Raw genomic sequence first — 10,380 nt, 5'->3', positions numbered from 1 at the left:
AGCGAAACAACCCCCACCGTTACCCCCACCCCACCCCACCCAGCCACCCCCTCGCCCCCAGTGAAGCACAATGTCCAAGCTCTGGCAAGCCGCCCCCCTCCCCGCCACCGCGCTCGGCCGGCACCGCAAGCTCGCGCCGATCGCGGGCGTGCGCGTGTCCCCAATCCAGCTCGGGGCGATGAGCATCGGGGACAAGTGGGAGAAGCACGGGATGGGCGCGATGAACAAGGAGAGCAGCTTCAAGCTGCTCGACGCGTACTACGACAAGGGCGGGAACTTCATCGACACCGCGAACGGCTACCAGGACGAGTCCTCGGAGGAGTTCATCGGCGAGTGGATGGAGGCGCGCGGCGTGCGCGACCAGCTGGTGATCGCGACCAAGGTCGGTGCCTGGGTTGCGCTGCGAGATTAAGTGTGGCAGTCGCTGATTGAGGGCGTTTGTGCGCGGTGCAGTACACGACGAACTACAAGCGCGGGGATGAGAACCAGGAGATCAAGCAGAAGACGCACTACACGGGGAACAACATGAAGTCTCTGCACCTCTCCGTCGCGGCGTCCCTGAAGAAGCTGCGCACTGACTACATCGACATCCTGTATGTCCACTGGGTGAGTATTCATATCGAGGAGTATGTACGGACAGCGCTCACCACAAGGACCGGCAGTGGGACTTCGATTGCACCGTGGAGGAGGTCATGAACGGCTTGCACAACCTCGTCGTGTCCGGCAAGGTCCTCTACCTCGTACGTAATGTGTTTCCCACCTCCGACCCATGCGCCGGCGAAGCTCACTAGTGGGCATTTGCAGGGCATCTCGGATACGCCCGCGTGGATCGTGTCAAAGGCGAACATGTACGCCCGCCTCATGGGGAAGACGCCCTTCGTCATCTACCAGGGCCTCTGGAACATCCTCCAGCGCGACTTCGAGCGCGATATCATCCCTATGGCCCGGGAGGAAGGTCAGTGAGGCGAAGTGGGTGACGTACTGTGCGTCGGCTCACCTTTGGCATGAAAACAGGTCTGGCCCTTGCTCCATGGAGTGTCTTGGCGGCTGGTAAGATCCGCACCGACGAAGAGGAAGAGCGGCGGCGGAAGACGGGCGAGAAGGGTGAGTTTGTCGCAATGATGCGATGTGATATCCGCTGAACTGTCCGTGCAGGCCGCACGATCAGCAGACCCGACTGGGAGAGGACCGAGGACGAGAAGAAGATGTGCAAGGCCCTCGAGGAAGTCGCAAAGCAGGTCGGCGCCAAGAGCATCCAGGCGGGTAAGTGCTTCATAACACGGTTGTCGAGCGCGGGCTTTACTTATGCTGGCATTAGTGGCAATCGCGTACGTGATGCAGAAGACGCCATTCGTCTTCCCCATCATTGGTGGCCGCAAGGTCGAGCAGCTCGACGACAACATCGAGGCGCTGAGCGTCGCGCTCTCGGAAGAGCAGGTCAAGTACCTCGAGAGCATCCTGCCGTTCAACCCTGGCTTCCCGAACACCATGGTCGTAAGTGTCGCAATTGTCTGAGATGCTGGCACGAGAACTCACTATTCAATCGCGCGTCAGGGTGACGGAACGGAGTACACCGTGCTGACCAAGACGGCTGGCAACTTTGACAAGTGGCCCCGCCCTCAGGCCATCCGCCCGTCGACGTGAAATTAGCTACCATAGGCATCACGGGGAGTGTTGTGTTCGCTCCATGTACGAGTATACTCAGAATGCACGATGAAGATACTGCATTGCGTGTCGGAATAATCGCGAAGTCGTGTCGGCAGGAGTGAAAACAAGCAGAATTACGTTTATCCTGTACACGTGTCGTCGTGGTGCGAAGGCAAACGCGTACGAAAATGGGTCTCGCGTGCAATACTGAACGCTTCGGCAAGCGCCGGCGAGCCGGCTCAGGCCTCACTCCCTCCGTCCGAGTTCGCCATGTACAATGACTCAGACTCTGTAACCAACATTTCTGTATTTATGAGAGTAAAATGCTGGCCAGAATGACAGATTCCAGCCTAGACTGGGAAGCTGTGATAAAGCGATACCTTGCAGCACAACACAAGAACATACCGTACTAAAATCCGACGTACAGGAGGATCCCACAACTACGACATGTGAAATACAGGACGTCTAAGTATTTGATCCTCATCGGACACCGGCTCCCAACGTATTGCTTCATCAAAGTGACACGCCCACCTATGGTAGTCGATGAAAAGTTCCGGGTCCTCCGCTGCAAGACTAGTGGCGTAAGAGACAAAATCAAGCAAATGGTCCTCCACGGTCTTTTGCGCACGGAACTCCCCAATGACGCGTGCTCGAGTAGCGATAATGGCCTCTCGATCTTCAGACAGGTCTTGACTCAGAAGCTCGTCGAACCAGGGAGGATGGCCCATGAGGCGCACAGCAAGAAGGAGATATGCCAGCGCAGCCATGTCGTCAGCCCGCGTGTAAGGATCTGAGCGTTTGGTCAGAATATTCGGACATCGTAGCTCAATCAAATGTCTTACAACCGTGATCAAGCATCCTGTCAGATGCATAGGCCCAACAGACCACCGAGTTGTCGTCGCCCCCCCTAGGATGGAATCCGCCCATCTGGGACCATCCGAAGTCGATAAACGTCGGATGTGTGGACTCCGCTGTGTCGGCAGTGAGTGGTGCCACCAATACCCCCAACGAGTCGCACGGGGTGAGACCCGCGTTCCCCGGGTGAATGTCGCAATGCAATACGTTGTTCGAATGCATTTTCTGCATCAGTATGATCTATATCTACATATCAGCCAAGAAGTGCACGGCTCGATAGCTGTTAATCGCACCAGGGATTTGGCACACCACGCAGTAAAGTCGTATGGGATTGGAGGAGAGCCTTGGGCGACTGTAATGAGGGTAAGATGTTGGATACCAAGCGAAATTTGACGTAGGATAGCGACGTACCATAATTTTTGAACAAAACGCTGAAGGTGCTCACACGATGGAGGAGCAGCGCCGCCTTTCGCGAGCCAGACCCACAATCCACCAATCGCTCGCAGATGAGAGGGAAGTCACCCTCAAGTTGAAGTTGGCTATACACCATATACTCCCATACAATGAGGTCGAGTGGGCCCGTCTTCACGTAATGCTGTCCATCTACAACGGCTCGGACCTCTAGAAGGCCAGTCGGTAAGTACAGGAGAGCACGACATGTTTTAATGCTGGTCTGACTCACCAGCATCGGTGTCCGGATGTCTGTGCACAATCTCAGGCGTAACACGATATCCGCAGATAGGGAGGTTGAGTGTACGAGGATATTGATGCACACACAGGTGGTTGGAGTAACTCTCAGACATGGGCTGAGTTGCGGGTGGGGAGATATATAGCTAGCGAGTGCCAGGCGCCAAGTCGCTGCGGTGCATTTTCTACTTACGTACCTGGAAGGACTACTTCACGCGTATAGAGTCAAAAACCAAACCACAAATAGAATGCACTATTGGTACACGTGAGATATTGTACATGAATGAGACTGTCCGATGGAAAATCTGGAAACGCGTGCGTAGGTAGACTGCGGGAAGACACAAACAGGAACCTGGGAGACGGTGTAATAACCAAGCTGCGTGAAACGACTCGAGCCAGAGCAGGCATCGGAGTACATACTATACAAACACTGCAAACGGGCCATCTAGATGAGATATCGCATGTACGGACCGAGGGGAATGAGGAAGTAACATAACAGCCTAAGCCTAAGGTTCGTGAGGGGCGGAAGAGGGGTCCGAGGTAGGGACGTCCCACGGCGCGGGTATTCGCGGGACGTCGACCAGGTTGTGGTCCATACGTGCGTCCTTGACGCGCTCGCGGTCGGTCATGTTCATCCGCGCACGACAGCGGACGAGACGGAGCTTCGTCCGCTTGATCCCTGGGGGCGTGGCATGAGCACCCGCACTATGCTAACGACGACGATGGACACGTACATGTGGAGATGGTGCTCCGGTCTTCCTCGAGGAAGGGGTTACCCGCTTGCAGCAGGTCGTCCTGCAGCGTGTACAGGCACCACAGCGACTCCTCGTACAGCTTCTCGCACTCGTCGGGCGCTTGGGCCTGGTCGAACAGTTCCTTCCGGGCGGCCGTGCGACTCTGTATGGGAACGAAATTAGGATAATTGGTGTGGTTGAATAGCTCGTGTATACGTACCAGCATCAGGGCGTGGTCGTACACCAGCTGGTCCAAGAATGTCGGCGGACCCGTGTACTGCGCGGGCAGCCAGGTCTTTACGAGGGCGGCGCGATCATGGCACTTGATGAAGTGCTCCTTGAACCATGTGAGCGCTTCATCGAAGCCCTCGCTCATCTCGAGCTCCCCATCCGGATCGCGCATCTGCATGTGCTCATAGTAGTTCCGCAGCTTGTCGATGCCCGTCTGCGCGAACGTCATGAGCAGCATGTACAGTGCGACACACGTGATCGCGTTGTATTCCGCCTGGATGTCCGCGTTCTTCCGCCGTGCCGCGAGCCGTTCTGTCTCCCCTTCGCGCCTCAAGAACTTCGTGGGGTCCGGGAGCGGCTCTGATTACACAGTGTAAGCGAGGTTACCAGATGATAAAGAGAAATACGTACTCTGCGGGAACGCCTTAACATAATCGTACATCTCGTCCGCCCAGCGCTCTAGCACCTCCGTCTTCTGCGCGAGCTCCTCGAGCGTGGAGAGTAGCTCTTCCTCCTCGGCGTCCCGTTGGCCTTGGAGCTCGAGGCCGAGTCCCTGACCTCGTGACCCGCCAAACATTTGCGCCTTCCGTGGAGACGATGGAGTGTACTCTCGGTTGTACGAAGGGCGCCGCTTCGTGCTGCCTCCGCGAAGGATTCCCGTCGCAATATTCAGCGCACGAGTGAGGGCATTACCGCTGGCTCTGACGCCAGCGCTAGATGGAGATGATGACAGCGGCGGATTGGGGATAGGAGGAGGGGGAAATGTCGTTGGAGGGCTTGGGGATTCGAGCGTAGGGTCGTCTCCACCGTAGTTCAGAGCGTCGTCAGTGAGCGGGGAAGGTACCTTGCGGTCGCGCAGCGGTCGACGGCGAGATGTGATCTCTTTGGAGACGTGTGAGGCATGTTTGGAGACAAAGGAAGGGTGCACCTTACCATCGACAGCACGGTTGATTTCCACGGCGCGGCGGTCGCCCACCAAGACATATTCGCGGCGTAAAATCCCGTCCTCTTCGGTTTCGCCTGGTATCGTAGACGATGCGTCGGGATTATCCGCTGGGAGGGGCTTCGTCTGCAGCGCAGGGCTGAACCGAGGAGACTGTGATTGCGCAGGCGGAGATCGTGGACGCGAAGGGCCAGCCGCATCAGCCATGACCCTACACAAATCTCAGCGATCTGCGTGAACAATGGCGTTGTGGAGACTTACCCGTCGGCCAATGGCTCGTCAAGCACGGGTCCGCCTGTATGCGACTTGCGTCTAAACTTTATCTTCGCCGGTGGAATCATCGCCTTAGGATCGAGCACCTCTGGAGGAATGACACGGTGGTGGTCGGGTATGCGATCCGCATCGTCATCGTCTTCTGGCGGCGGTATCGATTCCTTCGGTCGGGGAAACTTCGACTTGACCATCGCCGTGCTCGTGAAGAACTCCTCGAAGCTCGCGCGCTCGGCGGGCACCCGCTTCAGCAGCGCGCGGATGAGCATCTTGATATCAGGCGGAACAGGTTTAAGCTCCTCGCCCTTCGCTTGTGCGCGCGAAATGGCTTGCGGGTCTTCGTCCGGGAACTTGATGCCCTTCGATTCTTCAATCTTCTTGAGCAGTTCGATATGGTTCTGCGCGCGAAACGGAGGTTTGCCGACCGCCATCTCGTAAAGTACCGCGCCGACCGACCACAGGTCTGCCTTCGAGTCGTACTTCTGATAGCTCAAGATCTCCGGAGCCATGTATAATCTACCGCTGCTGAGCGGCGGGAGGAGCAATGCATGATAAAGTAGACTCACGGCGACCCACACAGTGTTTCCGCCATCATGGCCGAGGGTAAAAAGCGTGCGAAGCCAAAATCGGCCACCTTTAGCACTGGAACCCCATGTGGATGACCCCGGGAGTACTCGTCCGGGCCCGCCGGTGTCAAGAGTAGATTCTGAAAGGTGTTAATATATGCATTCGTGCTTTACTATACAGGCCATACCTGGGGCTTGATATCTCGGTGGATAAGATTCCGCTGCGTGAGGAACTTGATTGCTCGAGCTGAGCAACGCTGTCTTTAGCAATGGCCTCCAATTAGCAATGTTCTAGCCTACCTAGTTGTCTCAGAAAGCTGCGAACAACAATCTCGCTCAAGCCGCCATGCTTGGGATGTGGGTAATAAGTGGGAGCCGCGTTGGGAGCGGGGACATATTCCAAGCCCTCTACCCGACCGCGCTTCTTGATGTAATTCGCGAGGTCTCCCCCGGCACAGAACTCCATTATGAGGTATATGTTCCGCTCTGCACGCTGGTAGGGTGGTCGGCCCTCGCTTCATCTTGGTTAGACTTCGTATGCACTCACTATGACATCAAGCAGCCGGGTGATATGTCGGTGGGAGAGACTCCTCAGGATCTCAATCTCTCCTTGCAAGTTGTCAAACAGCTTCGGGCTGAGACCACTTCGATTCACTGTCTTAATCGCCACTTGGTGGTGCGTTTGCTATGAGCACCACATAAGTCAGATGCGCACCTCACTCTGTGTCGCCGAGACGCACCTCATGGTATCCCCGATAGACCGTCGCGAAACTGCCCTTCCCCAAATCGCCCACAATTACATACGGCTTCACCTCCGCATCTTCTGCCCTTAGCATCCTCTCGTTCGTCATGGTCGAAGTGCGCTTGCTCGTGGAGGGTGTGGGTGTGGCTGGACCAGGTATTGCAGACGGTGCCATTGAGTGCTACGCGTAGTGTACAAAGTCAAGATGTTCTCGGTCAGCGACTGCGATGGCGTCCGCGTAACATGAGGCTCTGTAGGGCCAAGTAGGGGTGTCGGGATCTGCAGATGCGGAAGAGGTTGGGGAGGAAGCTTGATACTTCTAGCTCAGATGATATACCATGCTTAGTAAGGCAAGTGAATAAGTACCGCCTTGTAATACCCGCTTATGTCACCCCTTAGCCCCTTTGTACAACGACTACACTGCTCCCATAAGCGCCAGAAGCCTGCCACTCGATCGCTCGTTCCGCTCAAGATTTGAAGTTTGAAGCTCTCGAGTGGTCCACGAGTCATATGCCACAGCCAAGTGCTTACGGGTAACACCCCGGAGTCAGGAGAATAATTCAAAGTCAGCAGGTACTTAAAGTTGCCATATTGTAGATACATGTAGCAGCGCCAATTTTGGTCAAGTAGATACAGCGACGTCGGAGCCCGCAACGCCAAGGACGGGTCGGAGCCCATAATTGCTACAGTGTGGGGCGAAGGGAGCGGAGGAGAGAAAGCTACAAACGCCAGCGTCCAAACGTGTGTACTGGGGGCGTAACCAAGCGGCATCTGAGGAGACCTAATCAGGATAGTCGCGGCGATGTACACAAGAGAATACGGCTCACCGTTCACTGAAGGAGCCGGGACTCAGGACCATAGTGCGGAGCTGGCCCTCACAGCATCTCCGAGTCGCAACACGTCGTGCACCCGCACGACCGTCGCGCCCTGCTGCACCGCACAGCTCACCGCCGCGGCGGTCGCAAAGTCGCGCTCTACAGGCCGCGTCTGCCGGCCCTCGTAGTTCCCGCTGCCTACTGGATCCGGCCGCTCCAGGATCGCCCCGAGGAACGACTTGCGTGACGCCCCGAGCAACATCGGATATCCCGCCAGGGGGTTCCGCGTGGGCCGCGACGGCGGCGCTGTGAGCGCCCGGAGGCGGGGCGAGTACTCGCCCACCACAGTCGCCGCGTCCCGGAGCACTTCGAGGTTCCCCTCGACGGTCTTGCTGAATCCGAGTCCGGGGTCCACGAGCACAAGCCACCTACGAATGCCGCCACGGCCCTTGATCGCGGCTTCGACCTTCGCGCCCAGCTCTATCCGCACGCCCTCCAGCACCGCGCCCCGTCCATCCCGATGGTCGACCGCGTAGTCGTACTGCGAGTAGTCCTTGTTCGCCGATGCCGGTCCTCGAGAGTGCATGAGAATGACGGGAACAGCGAGGTCGCGCGACACTTGGCGCATTTTCTTGAAGTGCTCCGCGGACCGCGCCGTCGCAGGCCAGTCCGCACCGCTGAACGCGTACACATCGTTAATGCAGTTCGCGCCAGCGTGCACGGACTCCTCCGCGACTTCCCATCGGAACGTATCGACACTGATGAGCGTCGAAGCCGTCCGCGCGATCGAGGGGAGTCTGCCACCGGGGGTGGTGACCGCACCTTCCTGCCATAGGCCGCGAATGGCTTGGACAACAGGGACGACACGCGAGAACTCTTCCTCTGGGGAGACGTAGGCAGCCCCTGGCCGGGTCGAGTAACCCCCGATGTCGATGATGTTGGCACCATCGGCGACAGCAGAGTTTGCGTACGAAAGGGCATCAGGAAGGCTGTAATGTGCGGAACCGTCAGAGAACGAGTCCGGAGTCGCATTGAGTGTTGCCATGATATAGGTTTTCCGGGGAGGTGGTCTGCTGCTGGAGGCATGCGAAGAGACGGGGAACGACCAGTAGGTTGCTGTTGGCGGGACCGGACGGATTTTGGACATGTGCGCCGGCCGCTCGCCTTCATGGTTAGGTAGCGGATAACGGGGGAAGGGCAGAACCTTGTACATAATGGGGTCTGCGGATGGTTGAGCCATGAGGGCTGACAGAGACTCCTCGACGGTCTTTCCTGTGGTAGGTATGATGTAGTTGGGGATCATGCTATTTGGACGTCAGTACGAGTAACTCAACGAATAACGTGATATGTGAACGTACTCAGCCAAGGGTCGCAAAACGAACTCTCTTTCACCGAGACGCGGATGGGGAACAAGAAGCTCGCCGCTGAGGTTATCGAGCGTGGCACGGGCGGATTCCGGCCTGGTGTCCATGACCAGAGAGTCGTACAGGATGATGTCGAGATCGATCGCCCGAGGGCCGTTGCGGAAAGACTCGACGCGTCCAACGGCGCTCTCAACCTGCTTCAGGAAGGTCAGGAGCGCACGAGGCTCCAGGTCGGTCTCCACCTATCGGACAGATTATCAGGCGGGCATAATCAGAGCATAGGCGTGCACTCACCACACACGCGCAGTTGATAAACCGCGGCTGCTCCGCAACGTACATCGGTGCCGTCTCGTACATAAAGCTTGTGTCGACAACAATGACGCGCGGTTCACCTGTCCAACTCTCGATGTCTGCACCGGGAGCTTCCAGGAGGCGAAGTGCGCATTCGATGTTTGCAAACCGGTCGCCCATGTTACCCCCGATAGCTATCGCAGCCCTGTGAGGAAGCGAAGAAGATGGTCCAGCCGATTTGGACCCTGAGGTGGGCTTAGAAATGGTGACCGGCGTGTTGGGTGTCTCTGTCAACCCCGAACTATCCGTGCTACTGGTGTCGAGGTCGGCAAAGGAGCGAGTCACCTCCAGCTCGGAGGCTTCTGCTGTGAGGAGAGCACTCGGCTTCGAGATACGTACTGTAGCCCGAGCAGTCGCATCCGCCAAGAACGTGAGGGTCAATTTGGCGACCTCAGAGGCCAATGACTCGACTGTCAAGAATTTGGAATCTTGAACGTACTAGGATGAACATCAGGATCGCCATGCGCGATGAAGGTAGCATATACGCACGTCAAAGATCCGCTGCTCTAAGGTACGGTAATCCAGGGATGCCGCGCGCGATCGCATCTTCGTCACGCACACGTCGATCCGTACGCTTTGCTTGCGCTGGCGTTCATGGGGATGTATACCGAGCACCGCGTAGCACGCGAGATCGCGCAGGAAGAAGGTCTCCTCCTGCGGCGGGGCGTGCGGATCGGCCTTCGTGAACTCGAGGCCGAACGACGCACCGTAAAGCAGTGCCTTCGTGCGCGCGATGGAGAGCGTGAGGGCGCCCGCCTCGAACCGCCGCGCGTGTGTCTCGCAGATGCGGTCCGCGAACGCCTCGATGGAAGGGAAGACCTCGGCGTCTCCGACGGCCTTGATGTTCGAGGCGACCGCCGAGTAGTTCACCGAATGCGTGAGGTCATCGGTGGCCGCCGCGCGGCGCACGTCGTGGGCGATGCTGCATGTGACGACGACGGGTTGCGCGTGCGGCGTGCTCGACGGCCAGCGGGAGCCGTCCGAAAATGAGACGGTGAGGGCGAGATCCTTGACCCGTATGAAATCGCTGCGGGGTACGATGTTCACTTTCACAAAAGGACGTATTCAACAGCGTCCTACCTCATCGTGGCCGACGATGTGCGTGGTTGTGGTGGTAGAAGGTCAAGACGTTGACGGCCATCCGAGACTCCGACGGCCAGACTCCGCCCGAGAGG

General features: G+C 57.6%; 4 protein-coding genes across 4 annotated transcripts; 1 reads left to right on the top strand and 3 right to left on the bottom strand.

Moving 5' to 3' along the window:
- Positions 1–70: 70 nt before the first annotated feature.
- TRAVEDRAFT_52556 (Aldo/keto reductase) lies at positions 71–1,644 on the top strand (the record flags this gene model as incomplete). Its single annotated transcript, XM_008045291.1, has 8 exons — positions 71–382; positions 454–606; positions 663–740; positions 805–955; positions 1,015–1,104; positions 1,156–1,263; positions 1,319–1,494; positions 1,555–1,644. 8 exons carry the CDS (start codon positions 71–73, stop codon positions 1,642–1,644), a joined length of 1,158 nt encoding a protein of 385 aa, XP_008043482.1.
- Positions 1,645–2,056: 412 nt separating this feature from the next.
- Positions 2,057–3,305, bottom strand: TRAVEDRAFT_74756 (uncharacterized protein; the record flags this gene model as incomplete). The annotated part of the gene is made up of 6 exons (XM_008045579.1): positions 2,057–2,087; positions 2,179–2,437; positions 2,490–2,742; positions 2,796–2,854; positions 2,914–3,123; positions 3,185–3,305. 6 exons carry the CDS (start codon positions 3,303–3,305, stop codon positions 2,057–2,059), a joined length of 933 nt encoding a protein of 310 aa, XP_008043770.1.
- A 390-nt stretch (positions 3,306–3,695) lies between these two features.
- On the bottom strand, positions 3,696–6,784 carry TRAVEDRAFT_40115 (Pkinase-domain-containing protein; the record flags this gene model as incomplete). The annotated part of the gene is made up of 11 exons (XM_008045228.1): positions 3,696–3,868; positions 3,924–4,086; positions 4,144–4,514; positions 4,566–5,034; positions 5,083–5,308; positions 5,359–5,883; positions 5,934–6,073; positions 6,122–6,180; positions 6,234–6,426; positions 6,481–6,618; positions 6,674–6,784. 11 exons carry the CDS (start codon positions 6,782–6,784, stop codon positions 3,696–3,698), a joined length of 2,568 nt encoding a protein of 855 aa, XP_008043419.1.
- Positions 6,785–7,524: 740 nt separating this feature from the next.
- TRAVEDRAFT_52553 (Dihydropteroate synthase) lies at positions 7,525–10,290 on the bottom strand (the record flags this gene model as incomplete). Its single annotated transcript, XM_008045290.1, has 5 exons — positions 7,525–8,794; positions 8,849–9,096; positions 9,149–9,643; positions 9,695–10,232; positions 10,286–10,290. 5 exons carry the CDS (start codon positions 10,288–10,290, stop codon positions 7,525–7,527), a joined length of 2,556 nt encoding a protein of 851 aa, XP_008043481.1.
- Positions 10,291–10,380: the final 90 nt, after the last annotated feature.

Source organism: Trametes versicolor (assembly GCF_000271585.1).
Source record: "Trametes versicolor FP-101664 SS1 unplaced genomic scaffold TRAVEscaffold_12, whole genome shotgun sequence".
NCBI lineage: Eukaryota > Fungi > Basidiomycota > Agaricomycetes > Polyporales > Polyporaceae > Trametes > Trametes versicolor.
Note: the sequence above shows the minus strand (reverse complement) of the source record. Positions and strands in the feature narration are given on the sequence as shown.